General features: G+C 39.0%; 3 protein-coding genes across 3 annotated transcripts; 1 reads left to right on the top strand and 2 right to left on the bottom strand.

Moving 5' to 3' along the window:
• Positions 1-6,491: 6,491 nt before the first annotated feature.
• GCK72_016190 (uncharacterized protein) lies at positions 6,492-6,713 on the bottom strand (the record flags this gene model as incomplete). Its single annotated transcript, XM_053731376.1, has 1 exon — positions 6,492-6,713. The coding sequence occupies one exon, from the start codon at positions 6,711-6,713 to the stop codon at positions 6,492-6,494; it is 222 nt and encodes a 73-aa protein (XP_053586148.1).
• On the top strand, positions 6,496-10,806 carry GCK72_016189 (uncharacterized protein; the record flags this gene model as incomplete). Its single annotated transcript, XM_053731375.1, has 6 exons — positions 6,496-6,790; positions 7,453-7,659; positions 8,906-9,054; positions 9,109-9,416; positions 9,980-10,092; positions 10,562-10,806. The coding sequence occupies 6 exons, from the start codon at positions 6,496-6,498 to the stop codon at positions 10,804-10,806; spliced, it is 1,317 nt and encodes a 438-aa protein (XP_053586147.1).
• Positions 10,807-11,392: 586 nt separating this feature from the next.
• On the bottom strand, positions 11,393-15,305 carry GCK72_016188 (uncharacterized protein; the record flags this gene model as incomplete). Its single annotated transcript, XM_003094104.2, has 5 exons — positions 11,393-11,431; positions 11,784-12,366; positions 14,537-14,648; positions 14,925-15,156; positions 15,255-15,305. The coding sequence occupies 5 exons, from the start codon at positions 15,303-15,305 to the stop codon at positions 11,393-11,395; spliced, it is 1,017 nt and encodes a 338-aa protein (XP_003094152.2).
• Between the last annotated feature and the right edge of the window lie 317 nt (positions 15,306-15,622).

Raw genomic sequence — 15,622 nt, 5'->3', positions numbered from 1 at the left:
TAAGGCAGAAAAGTTTCGAAAAAGATTTTCAGAGCAATTTTGCCCATTTTTCAGCAATTTTCAGCGATGAATCGATAGAAAATGTTAGTTTTCAGCAGCAAAAACAGATTTTTTAACAATATTCGCACTTTAAAACAAAGGAAACCGTCAAAAAACCAACAAAACAGCGAAAAAAAGAGTAAAAAAATTTAGGCCAGCTCGACGAAAAACGTCACCGCACAGAAAAGTGGGCGGAGTCGAAAAGGCAAGCGCGCCGCACGGTCTTTGGCAGCGGAATAGCGGAGCGTCGTTGTAAGAAACCGTCTTTTTCTCTGCGTTTCTTCTTGAATTTTGTTTCAAAATGAGAATAAAAAAAGGAATTCTGGAGCGTGATTCGACGTCTCATGTGACTCCCCCGCTTGCTGAAAATTGAAAATGTACCTATTTTAATGATAAAATAGTAGAAATAGCAAAACTAGTGTACCTAAAACTTTTAAAAACCAAAGATGATAGGTGGTAGACAATAAAAATAGAAAAACATGCAAAAAAATCAAAAAACAAAAACTTTCGGATCACCTGGCCATCTCGTCACCTTCTCTGCCCACTAAACATCAAACTAATTCGCTCAATACTATACAAAATTTCAGTTTTTCCCTTCATTTTACCCTTTTCTCCGCCGAAAACTCTTCTCTCCACGTGTACTTTTCTTTTCCTAAATGCACTTTTCTCTAGTAGTTTTGCGTATCCAATTTCCGCCCTTTCTGGTCTTTTTCTCGTCCTTTTTCCTGGAAATTTCGCGTTGGTAATTGAAAATTCTGTTCCCCATGACGACTGTTGGTAGCGAAGGTGCCTCGAAAATATAATTTTTTAACAAAAAGTCTCACGGAGCCTGTTTTAAGACTAATTTTGACCCATTTTTCACTATTTTTGACCAGAAATCATTGAAAAAGTGAAAAATGGGTCGAAATTACTCAAAAAACAAAAATTTTAGCCTGAAAAAGCGATTTTCGAGGATTTTAAAGGAATTTTCACTGAAACAGTTGACATTTTTGAGCAAAAAATCTCAAAAAATGACTAAAAATATAGATTTTGAGCATTTTTGAGCAGAAAAGTGCAGTTTTTCGGTAAACTTTCCCCTAAATTCCCTCGGTCTGTGTGTCTGTCAATCCAGATGTCCAAAACCTGAAAAATCACGTTTTCAGGGTCTGAGGAGCGCCAGGTCGCTAATTGGCCAATTTCGTTCGAGTTTCGGTCAATTTTCATCCAAAAGGCGCGCCAGAGGTGCGCCAGATCACTTTCATCGAAAAATCGCGTCAAAGATGCGCCAGACATCGTTTTTGAGCGAATTAGGTGGATATATTATCATTTTCATCAAAAAATCGCGTCAAAGGGTGCGCCAGACATCATTTTTGAGCGATTTTGGCTGATCCCTGCCTAGAAATAGATTAAAATGTCCTCATCCTCTCGCGTAGTCCTCAACATCTTCTCCGTTCATCGGTCGGTTCTGTCAAGGTTGTTGTCCTATTTCTTCTCCATCCGATTCGATTATTTTCTCCTCTTTTTAGGTTGTTCTCAAGTGCGTTTAGGTCAATTTGACACATATTATCTAAGATTGATAAAAACACAAAAACTGTGGTTTGATTATCAGGAATTGCTGAAAAGACGATGAAAATGGGAATTTTTGGCAGAAAATCTCATTTTTTTCGTGATTTTCAGCACTAAAACTGTAATTTTCATTCAAATTTGTGTCAATGTTAGTGATATTTGAATTTTGGCTTTATATTCCATTTTTCGGCTGAAAAAGTGCAATTTCGCTCAAAAATCACTATTTTTACAGTTTTTGGTGCTGTAAATCGCGAAAAAAAGTTTTTCGCTGGAAAATAAGGATTTTGATACGAAAACCGCGATTTTCAGCATTTAAACTGTGAAAATAATGATTTTTGATCTAAAATTGCACCTTTTTCAGTCAAAAAATATTAGAAATTTTGAGAATTCGCGATTATTTTCGTTTTTTCTGAGATTTCTCCAGAATCCGCCTTCTGAATCCCACTACCACTCTCCTCTCTCAGTCTGCTGATGATCTAGTTGGCATTGTGTCAACTGTGTCAACAGAAAGAGTCTGAACACAACCCCCCATTGATGTTTCTTTGCAATATGAACAAGAAAGAATTTTTTTTTCTCTTTTGTCATAAAAATGATGATTTTTGCTCCATTTTGAATGCTATTTTCGCTTAAAATTGATACAAAATGATACCGCTAGCTGAAAATTTCTGAAAATTGCTGAAAATTGCTGAAAATTTCTGAAAATTGCTGAAAATTTCTGAAAATTTCTGAAAATAGAATAGTAGACTTGGCTTTGCATTCATTGAATTCAGGTTGTTTTCCCATATTGACCAAATTTTTCATATTCAAAACAGCTGGTTGTCGATATATAGCAAGTACAGAACAGAGTATCCATCTCTGCGTCTCTTCTCGCCTCGTCTCTCTCGTACCTCCGCCGTTTGTAAATACACTCACAAAAGTCCATCCTTTTCCCCTCATTCGACCATCGAAACTAAGCGTTTCCTAGTGGAAGTTTCAAAAAGTTGTAAATGCGCTCTATTGATAAGCTCTGTTTTCTTTGAGTCTCTCAATTTCGCACACTATTTTCTCACTGTTTCGGTAGAGCGCACTTTTTCCACTCTGTCGACCAAAGTTGAAATTGAAATAGTGACGAACAATTTGATCTTTGATGAAACTTTTTAGTAATAAGAAAACCAAACAATTCTCTCTAGATTGATAATTATCAATGGAGCGTATTCGCATTCACCTTACAGCTATCTTCCCCCTCTTGTTAGTTTTTTGTTCAATGACGTTTCCTCGCTGCTGATCGGGCTGGTTTTGTGTGATGTGTGTGTGTGTGTATGTACATGTGAGAGACACGAAAAGGAAAAAGAGGAGACACACAGTACAGTTTCTATATTTTTTCGGTCGCCGCTCGGTTTTCGTCCTTTTTAGTAACTTTTTGCCATGCAAAAACGCGTGGAAAATGAAACAGTTCTAGACTCTAACAGTTTCCGTCAAACTCAATATTATGAGCTGAAAACTATACCAAAATGTAGAACTCGTCGAGATCTACATTTTGGTATACTTTTCAGCTCATAAGATTGCGTTCGACCCGTTTAGCAAGTTTGAAATAGATCAGTTCAATTTCTAACACAAAAATCACACCGTCCTTATCAGGAAAACGACTAGAAACGGTCTAACTTTCCGATTTTTGTAAAAATGGTCAACACGAACCTCAGTTTCTAGCGGGAGGGCTATAAACTTGTGCAACAAAACGGTTTCATAGGATTCCTGCCAAAAATACAGAAAGAAACTCTCTCCTATCTACCCAACCATCCAAATCAACACAACCCGTTCACGTGTATCTTTTTCTCTCTCGTTATCATCCGCCTCTTTCGTTTTTCCACCCCGAACACAATACGTATCAAAGTTCACATGCGCTCTATCGATTTAGTTCAAAATGTTACCTTTCCTTGGTGCCAGAAAGCCTTCTTCCAGATTCTGGAGTCCAGAATCCTTCTGAAAATCTGAAAATGACTAGAGACCTCGGGTACCTTTTTCCCCCCAGATTCTGTTAATTTGGTCCCGTGGCTTACTGTAATTAGATTTGGCCAATAATTACCAAGATCTCCTCCACTAACCTCCGAGATCCTATCTCAGAGCTCACCTGCTCTCTCTTCTCACGTTGCCCCGGGTTTCCCCCCGCCGTTGTTTCGATGGTCCCTGTGTCTTTTCCCCAACCGAGACGTTCGTGTTCTCTGCACCACAGAAACACAACAAACGCTCATCTTTCCTCCTATATTTTCTTTACGGCCAGCAGCAATTATTCGGGGTTCAAAATGTATAGGAAAGAGGCTTATCCTTCATACATCCGTTGTATATTTTCATATAGTAATTAGGACCTAGAATTCCGCAGAATTTGGCTTGAAAAGCTTTGCAAAACTACATTCTAGCTGCATTCTGCAAATGCGTACTTTAGGTACAAATATCTGATTCAAAGAATAGCAGTCAGAATAAGTGATTTTTGAATTTGGAGTATTCATGCTTATGCATAATAGAGAAAATTCCAAATTCTCACGTAATCAGCTGCCTAAGTTCATCTCTAGAACTCATTTTCTCCAAAAAAAGTGAGAAAAAGTTACATGATCTACGGGTGTCCCTATCCCCCTCTCCACTATTCCCACACACTCTATCTGTCACATTCTCTGTGTCTTTTGAAGATAGCAGTAACATTTTCACTTTTTCAAGTTTCTGAGCGCCCGCCAACGACCAGTATGTGTGTATGTGTGTGTGTGCCGGGTGTGTTCTTTGGTCGGGTGCACTTTATAGGAGTCTTCTCTAGTTTCATGTGTTTCATAAGCTTGTTTTCACTTTTTCATACAAATTTCCGGTTGTTCTTTGTAGCCTGTAATACATTTATCAATTTAGAAGATTCTAGCTCAAGGGATTTGATTAGGTTTTGATCTAGTGAGCTGAAATCGTAAGCTCTTACAATGAGAAATTTCTGAAAATTGGTTTATAGGTAGTTTCGACCATTCTGAACACGATGAGCACAAAATCATTTTGCTACTTTCTGCGGAGCTCAAAAAACGAGCTCTCTTCTTTGATCTCCCGAGCAGGAATGAGCAAAACATTTTGTTATCATCGTATTCAGAATGGTCGAAACCAATTTTCAGCAAATTCTCAAACATTTTCTAAAAGTTGTTCCCTTGTCGGTGTTCGAATTTCGTCGAATTTCCCACATGTTTTATACATTTTTTCTTCTGAAATAAGTTTTTTTCCGAAGATCAGCGGGAACCCGAATCCGAGCAAACACACTCCCACAATCATTTTCTACACGTTACATTTCGTTCCGACGAAGAGAAAAGAGGCAATGTGTAAATAATAGTGAACTCGGTCGGTCTCCTGTTTTCGTCGGAATGATGTAATTGGAATGGGAATACTTCGCGCTTTTCGCGCTCCACTGAACCTGATAAACCTCTGGTGTGTCAATTAGAGCGAGTTTGCATTATGAACACGGAAACCTCGAGGGGAATGTTATATTTTCACGAATCCTGAAATTTTCATTTGAAAAGTAGTTTCAAATGTCTTTTTAGAGCGTATTTGCATAGGTATCGTGGATCTCATCGTGATTTCGTTGATCTACAACATCAGTTCTAATTCTAAGAATCTTTATCTATCTCGAGATATCTCCCACGCGCGTTATCTCCCCACCAAACTACATACAAATTCGCCGTAGATTTTGCGCATTGTGGTGATCACATCACTAAGGACAACATAGTGTAAGTAAATAATTTTTCGGACATTTTTTGTTTTGGCACAAAATTGGGGGCGGAGCTTTGCTCATTTAGCCGTTGTTAATCTCACTTTGATCATTCGATCCCCTCACATACTAATTATAGTGTTTTTGATCTTTACACATGATTTTATCCCCACTATTTTTCGAAAAATAAGTTTCTCGTGATTCTCTTTTTCCGCCCCGCTTCCAATACACAAAAACTTTATTTTCCTTTTTTCGATCCGCCAGTACTTAGATATAATCATTCCTTTTCCTAGAAGAGGAGCAGGTGAAACTAATAGTCTGGCGTAACGTTGACGCGTTTCTGAATTTTCGAATTCTAGGCGTATTCTTTCGTATTTTCCAGGCAATATTGTGATTTTCGTAACAAAAACACGAAAAAAATTGAGTCTGGCGCACCTACGGCGCGTTTTTGGAAGCACAAATTGCTCAATTCATCGGAAATCTGAGTCTGGTGTGCCTTGGGCGCTTTTTCTGACATTTTTCGAGAATTCCTGAAAAAGACTTAAAAATTAACATTTTGAGGTCAAAAAACCAACAAACTGGCGTGCCGTTGGCGCGTTTCTGAATTTCCAAATTCTAGCCAACAATTTCGAAATCTTTTGTTTTTTCCAGGCAAAATTGTGGAAAAATTCGGAAAAATTGAGTCTGGCGCTCCTATGACGCTTTTGTTGCTCAAATCATCGGAAATCGGAGTCTGGGGTGCCTTGGACGTTTTTTTTCTCGAAATTTCCATCAATTTAAGACATTTCTGGCGCTTTTTCTTACAATTTTTGAGAATTCCTAAAAGGTCTTAAAATATAACATTTTGAGGTTAGAAAACCGACAAAAACACATATTTTATGACTTTTTCATGATTTCTCAAAAATTGTCAGAAAAGCGCCCAAGGCGCGCCAGAAAGCTCTGAAATTTCCAATTTTCGGTTCCAAAAACGCGCCGTAGGTACGCCAGACTCATTTTCTTCGAGTTTTTTGCCATCAAAATTCAGAAAATCTTTTTTGAAAAAAAAACTTTTTTTCATTTTCATTCTTTGTCCTTGCCTCCGTTTCATCGGTGTCAGTGCACTTCTCCTTTATAGATACCGATCTTTCGAATCTTCTTCTTCTAATCGATTTTCCGATCTTCTCCGACAAAAAAAAATAATTCGTTTCAATTTTCTCAGCCTCTCTCAAATGCCTCCAACTTCAGAATCACACTGGTTTTCGGCCTCCCCAATAGCTCCGATAATGTCATCGGGCGGCCTGATGACATACGGTGGCATCGGCACCTCTTCCTCACCAGAGCTCTCGCCACCGGGCACATCATCGACACAATTCGATGATGGGTGTGCGGTGTGTGGCGATCGAGTGAACGGGAAACGGTACGGAGCACCGGCGTGTCTCGGGTGCATAGTGTTCTTTCGGCGAGCGGTGACGAACGATGTCACGTATAAATGTTTGAAAGGAGGCAATTGTGTGATTACGAATGGTTAGTGTCGATTGATATACAGTACTGAAGAAAGTGACATTTGCAGTTTTTAGTTGAAAATGGTCCTGACCATAGTGGTCACCGGACCTTGAGATACCTCGCTTCAAAATGACAATTAGGAGTCGATCAACCTGTCAAATTGTAGATCTCGGTGAGCTCTACTCGATTCTGTTTTCACTTTCTTTGTGAGTTTAGTGATAACCCCCTGTACAATCCATTTAGTGGTCGGGCCTTGAACAGCCGGGCCTTGAATCAGCCACTAAAGCGGCTCTCACTGAACTCACAGAGAAAGTGAAAATAGAATCGAGTAGAGCTCACCGAGATCTACAATTTGACAGGTTGATCGACCCCTTATTGTCATTTTGAAGCGAGTTATCTCAAGGCCCGAATCGGCAACTATGGTCCTGACGACCTCCCTGATAGTCTCACAATATCGATTGTTAATTATGTGTTTAGATCACAATTAGAGTTGTGAATAGTTGACAACTTTTTTGTACGGACACTCTTAAAATGACCATAGGAAGTGTCCGTATCAAGAAAGTTGTCAACTATTCACAACTCTAATTGTGATTTAAGCACATAATTAACAATCGATATTGAGATATCATCAGGGAGGTCGTCAGGACCATTTTCAACTAAAAACTGTATCTCCAAATTCCCAGAATCCCGATGTATATGTCGATACTGTCGACTCCAGAAGTGCTACACCGTCGGTATGAAAGCGTCGGCGATTCAGAGGCGTGATGTGATGGGTCCGCGAAAGCCGAAGACCAAAGAGACCCCGATAAAACAAGAAATCGTCGAGGATAATAACACACCGAATTTGAAATGTATATCGAATCCGTCGAGTAGCAGTAGTATGGTCGATAGTGAGTGGGATATTTTAAGCGTACTTGGAAACAGGGTGTAACTCGCTTCAAACTTAATCCTATGATCTGAAAAATATACCCAAATGTAGATCTTGGGGCGGATCGGTAATGTGCCGTGCGTCGAGAAAAAAGTGCAAAAATGGTTTTAAAACAAAACTTTTTTGAAATTTTTCGAATTTTCATCTGAAAATAGTCAAAAATCCTGTGTATTGTCGAAAAAATAAAGTTTCGACAAGGATTTCAAAAAAAAATTTCGCGGGCTGGAACACGCAAGCGCATAAAGTTCTGGGCGGAGCTTAAACTGCAATCGCCGCATTTCTAATTTCAGTTGTTTTTTTTCAAATTAAGAACCGCGCCGCTTGCAGATTTAAGCTCCGCCCAGAACTTTATGCGCTTGCTTGTTCCAGCCCGCGAAATTTTTTTTTGAAATCCTTGTCGAAACTTTATTTTTTCGACAGTACATTCGACTTTCAAAGCAAAAAATTCAAAATTTCCAACTTTTATACTGAAAAATCGGGCGGAACGGGTGAATTTAGTACAAAAATTGGAAATTGCGAATTTTTTGCAAAAAAGTCGAAAGTACACATGATTTTTGATTATTTTTGATGAAATTTTCAAAGAATGTATTTTTTGACCACTTTGGCCCTTTTGGTACCGGAAAAAGTGTCAAAATGGTCAAAAAAGGAACCATTTTTGACATTTTTTGAAAAGTTTCATGAATTAATCAAAAATCCTGTGTACATTCAACTTTTAATCGAAAAAAATGCAAAAATTGTCAAAAAAGTCGAATTTTCGAAATTTCGATTAAAAATTGAATACACAGGATTTTAGACTATTTAAGATTTTTAGGTTAGTCTCATGCATACTCGCTCGAAGTTCAGTATTATGAGCTGAAAAATATACGAAAATGTAGATCTCAGCGTGTTCTATGTCTCTGATATAATACGGGACCGACTTAGGGTCCCTTATTGTACCGCAGAGCGAAAAAAGGCGAAAATCGTCAAAAAATGGCACTTTAGCCCGGAAAAATACGGTGGTGAGCTGGGCTAAAGTGTAATTTTCGACGATTTTGTCCTTTTTTCGCTCTGTGGTACAATAAAGGTTCCTAAGTATTATATCATAGACATAGAACACGCTGAGATCTGCATTTTGGTATATTTTTCAGTTCATAATATCCATTTTGAAGCTAGTTACGTCCTGTTTCCAAGAATGATCTTTAAGTTCTCTGAAAATTGCCTGATTATAGGATCCCCATTCATCCACCCTCATCGTCACGGTCTCATCGATACGCTGGTGCGCCTTCAACGCTTTCAAATCGACAAACATCGCGAGTTCTTTGCGGCACACGAAACGGTCAACTTGGACGGTGACTTGTATGCTCATTTGCATAGAAAAGTAGGTGCCGACGCAACAATGCCTATTTGCAGGACCTCATGTCCTTATTTGAAGCTAAACGGCACGAATCATCGGAGAGCTCGTGCTCAAGACGTGAACAGTATGCTCAAATTGGGACTCATCGACGCGGCGACGTGGGGAAATCAGTTCGAACCGTTTCGACGCTTGTCAACTGAAGATAAGAAGCACATTTTGACGGAATTCGGTTTCACATTCATGTTGGTCGATCAGGGATTCAAGACCGCTCAGAAGGCGGAGGAGGGATTCTGGTTGTTGCAGAATGACACTTTCATGCATGAGGATTATTTTTTGGGATTGCCAGAGGATGATGCGAAGAAGGAGAATGCGGCGACGAAGGCAAAGTTAGTGTGTGTGGAAAAGTCAATTTTCGTTTAAAAAAAATCGAAAAAATTTGACTTTTGAATTGCCGATTTAAGCCATTTTTGCGATTTTTAGCCAATTTAAGCCATGTTGGCCATTTTTAGCTAATTTTAGCCAATTCCAGCGATTTTTTTGCCATTTTATACGATTTTTAGCCGGTTTGAGCCATTTTCAACAGTTTTTAGCCTATTTTAGCGATTTTTGGTCACTTTAATCGATTTTTAGCCGATTTAATCCATTTTTCAACTATTTTTAGCCTATTTTAGCGATTTTTAGCCGATTTAATCCATTTTTCAAACATTTTCTGTCATTTTAATCCATTTTAATCTATTTTAGCTAGTTTAAGTGATTTATAGCCGATTTCATCCATTTTTCAACCTTTTTGTAGCCAATTTTAGCGATTTTTGGTCATTTTAAGCGATTTTTGGCTATTTTAAGCCATTTTGGTGATTTTAAGTTGACTTTTTCGCTAAAAAATTAGAAAAAAATTCAAAATTGAAATTTGAACTTTTGCGATAAACTTGTAATCCTCTTCTCGTTCCAGACTCCACCCACTATTCGTCAATGAGAGTCTGAATTGTGTCGGCTATCCGTTTCGAACGTTACAAATCGACGAATTCGAGTGCGCCGTTCTCAAGACGGTTCTACTATTGACTCGTGAGTTTCGGGGAAAATTCAGGATTTTTAGACTGAAAAAAATTCATTTTTGTGTCAAAAATGGCAATTTTCAGACAAAAATTCGAGGATTTCAAGCCAAAAACCGCATTTTTCAGACAAAAGTTCGGGAAATCCGCACTTTTTAGACATCTAAAGAACCATATTGCAATTGAAACTCCGCCCATTTGAGTTTTTCGGGCTGAAAAAAAATTGACTGAAAATCTACTTTTTTCAGGTCAATATGACCAATTTCGCATTGAAAACCTCAATTTTCAGTCATTTTCCGGCTCAAAATCATGTTTTTGATTCAAAAATCTTATTTTTGACCCAATTTTCAGACTGAAACCTAATTTTCCGACTCAAAATCATGTTTTTGATTCAAAAAACTCATTTTTGATCCAATTTTCAGACTGAAACCCAATTTTCCGACTCGAAATCCTCGTTTCCTCAATTCTCTAACCTCTTCCAGAACAAGGAATCTTCAAAGAGCACTCGGACGCCGCCCGTGACATCTCCAATCGATGTATGCAGGAACTAATGGATTACGCTCAACGAAAGCATCCAGACGCCGCCGCCGAACGATTCGGTACCGTAATCCTGTTGACGAGCTCGATTCGTTGCTCCATCAACGCTTTGTATAACCAGACGAGAGTGTCCGATGTATTCGATTTGATGAAGTTTGATCCACTTGTAAGGGATGTTCTCCTATCGTGAGTCTCCACTCTATTATCACCGCTTACAACTGCGCTCTACCGAAACCCGGAGACAATTGTGTGCGGTGGAGCGCAGTTGTAAGAACTAATAGTTCTATTTATGTATTCGGTGTGATCCCCTCTTCCCTCACTTCGGTTATTGTTATTATGCACATGCGCTCTATTGTTAATTTTTGCGTAGGCGTTGCGGTAGAGCGCACTTTCAACGTTTCTAGTCTTTATGTACCATAAATCTGTGATCACTACCCCCCTACCTCCATATTTTTCGTATTTATTCCCCTTCACTTTTTTCCATTCTTTCATTGTTTTTAAAAAAACTTCTTTTGAGACACATACGAGTATATTCCATGTAGATATTATATGTAGATCTCAAATAAATTGGTTATCATTTGCGAGCGATAGTCTGTAATTTTCAGATGCGGAAGCGTCGAGGCGGATTTCGAATTCAATCATCGAGTGCTGTGCCCGCCGATGATGGTCATGGTCTAGGGGATGGAATTATTTCGATTTTCAATAATCAAAATGTATATTCAAAGAATTTTATTAATTAAATTTTTAATTTCAAGTTTTCGGATAGTTGAAGGTGATTATCGTCCGAATAGAAAGGGGAGTGGAGATCCCATGCTCTGAAATAATTGCAATTAATTAATTCAATTAATATGCTAAAAATCGCTCTAATTCCCGTTCTCCTGACCCAAAATGAGCCTTCGCGGAAGAGCGAGTTTTTTCCACCGTGTAGTCCTTTCGGACAAAATTTTTCTTTTTTTTGTGTTTCCTCGCTTTTTTCAACAAAATTTCGTGTTTTTTTCGCAAAAAAAACGAGGAAACAAGGAATTGAAAAATAGTTTTGTCCGAGAGGACTACACGAAGCCTCCTTTTGAGCCGGGATAACGGGAGTTGTGGCGTTTATATGTTCCAATGATGAAAGTTTCTTAGAATTTTCTGAAGAATCTGAAAAAAAAGAATCCAAAAAATTACCATCAATGGACCCAACATTTTCGACACATCCATCCCTCCTACCGGTCCATCATCGACAGCGAATCGACTCGGTGTCGACTCTCTGTGTCTCATTATCGATTTCCGTGATCCTGAATCCTTGGTTAGGGCCTCATGTTTCCTATCAAGTTCGGCACTTTTATCCAACAGAATACTTTTGACAAGACTCATTGGATATGGGTCTTTCCGTTCCTTTCGTTTTGGGTCCCAGCTAGATTTCGATTCCGAATCGTTATCAAACGAGATACCAATGGAAACTGGAGAGGACTCCCGATGAACAATCTCGTCTTGCAGTGCCATTATACTTTTGAAGAGATCTTGGAACACTGACTTTCGTTTGGAAGGTTTAGAGATTTCCTCTTCTTCCTCTTCCTCATCGTCTTCCTTAATCTCAACAGTCCTGATCTCGTTATCCACCTTCGTACTCTCCTTGAATCTCTTCACAAGTTCTGGAAGTTTCGTCAAGTCGACGGAATAGTCGGTGTTTACTTTCAGGTTATTGTTCTCGGCGCCTTCATCGCATGAGTAGAAACAGAAGCGATCGCATTTTGAACCTCGAAAGTTCCTGTAATTAAGTTCATGTAATTTTGGGAATTTTTGCACTGGAAATGAGAAATTATACACTCCTTGGGGTCATAAATGATCCAAACTTGAAAAAATTCGGTTTTTCAAAAAAACGTATACGGCAAATTGCGTATAATTCAAAAAGGGGCGGAGTCAGAAAAAAGAGGTACACTACAAAAATGTAGCAAATTTCATGTGCTTGGGGGTCGGCTACACAAAAACGAGTTAGAGATCTCAGATTGGGGGGAATTTCAGCTTTTGAATGATATACAGTCCTTCACATGAATATAGGTCCACACCCCAAAATGACCCAAACTTTAAAAAGTTAAATTTTTCAAAAAAGGTGAATACGGCAATAATAAGCAAGTAGGAAGAAGCCAATTTTAATGGTCAAAGTTCAAATTCTGTAAGTTTTGAGAAATTTCGAAAAATCTTGAAAACTTCCGGAAATCAAACTTTAACCTTTAAAATAGGCTTCCTACATTTTCGTATTCACCTTTTTTGAAAAATTTAACTTTTTAAAGTTTGGGTCATTTTGGGGCGTTGACCTATACAGGGTGGCTAATAAGTATACGACGCTCTTAATTCTTGGATATTTGGCGGGAAAACGCTTTAATCAACAAAAAAACGTTATTAATAGTTAAAATGTTCAAAATAGATTTAGTATACAAAAGGAATTCGAAGTTGGATACTTTGGCTTTGATACATGCCTTCAGACGTAAGACGCCAAAATCGCCTGTGCGCCGCGTGTCGGGCGTGATCTGGACTTATGATAAACATTTTATTATTGAACCTTTTTCCAACTGTCAAAAGCAAAAACTTTTGTTATCAAAAGGTGATAGTAGGTCCCCTTAACGTCACCAGGCCCATGACCACCTTATTTCTAAAACTGTGATGGCGTGGGCCGCGGTGACATCATACGGTAGAACTTCGTTAGTTTTCATTTAAAAAAATGCGAAAATCAACTCGGGGTCTTCCAAAACTTGGTTTTGAAGGATGTTTTGTTCCTCTGTACAGCTCAACACTCTACTGGACTCTTTTCCATCTTTCAACAAGATTGGGTTACCTCCCATAGTTCCAAAACAACAAAATTCATCATCTCTCTCATGTTCCTGGCTTCTGGAATAACGACTTTAGGCTTTCCTCGTCGGCGGATCTGAGTCCGATGGATTTCATCGTATGGGAATATTTGGAGAGCAAGTTATCAGGAATCTCTCACAACATGGCCGTTGTTCTCAAGACCGTCCTTCAGAAGATATGGGACGAAGTCGACGTCGACTACCTGCGGCGCACAGGCGATTTTGGCCCCTTATGTCAGAGGGCCTGTATCAAAGCCAAAGTATCCAACTTCGAACTCCTTTTGTATACTAAATCTATTTTGAACATTCCAACTATTAATAACGTTTTTTTGTTGATTCAAGCGTTTTCCCGAAGAATATCCAAAAAGTAAGAGCGTCGTATACTTATTAGCCACCCTGTATTTATGTGGAGGACTGTATGCCATTCGTAGGCTGAAATTCCTCCATCAATCTGAGATCTCTAACTCGTTTTGTGTAGCCGACCCCCTTGGGACCTAGAAACTAATAAAAAAAGACGAAAAATAGGAAATCCCCGAATGTTCACAATGTTACTTTCTTGCATACTTGTCATCCGGACCGGTACGCAATTCGCTTCAAAATATATATTCTGCGACCGAAACTATACCAAAATGCAGATCTCAACGAGTTCTTTGTCTTTGATATAACACGGGACCGACTTAGGATTCATCATTGTACCGCGGGCCGGGCTAAACTCCAAAAAATTGCGAAAATCTCAAGGCCCAAGGTACAATAACAGGCCTGTATTATATCAGAAACATAGAACTAGTTGAGATCTACATTTTGGTATATTTTTCAGCTCATAATATTGAGTTTTAAGCGAGTAATGTGCCAGAAACTAGCATAGTGAAAATTCGGGAATTTTCCTATTTTTCGACTAATTTTAATAGTTTCTAGGTCCCAAGGCGTCGGCTACAAAAACGAGTTGTAGATCTAAGATTGGTGGAACTTCAGCTTTTGAATGATATATAATTTCACATTGGTAAATCTTGATAGATTTATGTGCCGGCCCGGATGATAAGTATGATTTCTTATCATTCCTTTAACTTGGACCCCAAAACACCGATTACTCACTTGTCACACTCAAAAATGAGCTCCAACCCATTCAACGGAAGATGAAGTTGCTTTGGTGACAGAACTCCTCGAGTCGGTGTGAATAGAGCGGTGTGAGTACTTCCGTTGATTCCTGGAAGTACATACATATGCCTTAGGGAATTGTTCCATCCTAAGTACTGTAATGGGCTCCGGGACATTTCGCCACCAGACGTTTCGCCACCAAAAAATGGAGAATTTCCAAAGCTTTATAGGGAAAAAGCACATAACTTTAATTAGCCTAATCAAAACGTACTAGTGGTATGTTTTTTTCCCTATAAAGCTTTGGAAATTCTCCATTTTTTGGTGGCGAAACGTCTGGTGGCGAAATGTCCCGGAGCCCTGTAATGGAGTACTGTAGTGGACTTACCAAGCTCTTCAACACGTCCACCATTAATACTCAATTTATACATCGTCCCATTGAATTCGATTGGGAATTTCCCGAGTTTTCTGACTTTTCCCGCTTGAAGAACAGTTGGGAGTGAGAGATAAGTAGTGGAGCGTGAGACATAAGTAGTGGAGAGTCCTTGGCTTATTTCGATTGTCGCCTCTTGACGATACTCACTTTTCAAGCGGATCTCCATGTAACCGGAACATGACACCTGGAATAGTAGCTACAGTAACCCACAGTAATCCTCTTCCAAGATCTAGGATCCCAACTACAGTAGCCCAATCCTAAATTTTTAACTGAAAAACTCACCTCATAAACCAGAGCACTACTGAGCAGCAGTGCAGTGAAGAATTGTATCATGGTGATTCCTGCAAATGACTAATGCCAAATGGTAAAGATGAGATGAGACGTTCTTCTCGTTTCTAGGTCATTCGAGGAAGGACATCAGATCCGCGGATGACATTGGGGAGGTGATCGTATAGTTACTGTATACAGATAAAGGAACAGAGATTACATTATATCATGTGTTTTGTAACTGACGAACTGGAATAGTGTCAGTGTCCAAGGTACATTGTATTGTAGTATTGCCTACAGTATCCCAAGCGATCCAGTACCGTAACCCACAGCAATCCTCTTCCAGGATCTAGGATCCAAACTACAGTACCCCGATCCTACAT

This window comes from Caenorhabditis remanei, chromosome IV, assembly GCF_010183535.1.
Source record: "Caenorhabditis remanei strain PX506 chromosome IV, whole genome shotgun sequence".
In the NCBI taxonomy this organism is placed as follows: domain Eukaryota; kingdom Metazoa; phylum Nematoda; class Chromadorea; order Rhabditida; family Rhabditidae; genus Caenorhabditis; species Caenorhabditis remanei.
The sequence above is the reverse complement of the archived record's forward strand: the minus strand, read 5'-3'. Positions and strand labels throughout refer to the sequence as shown.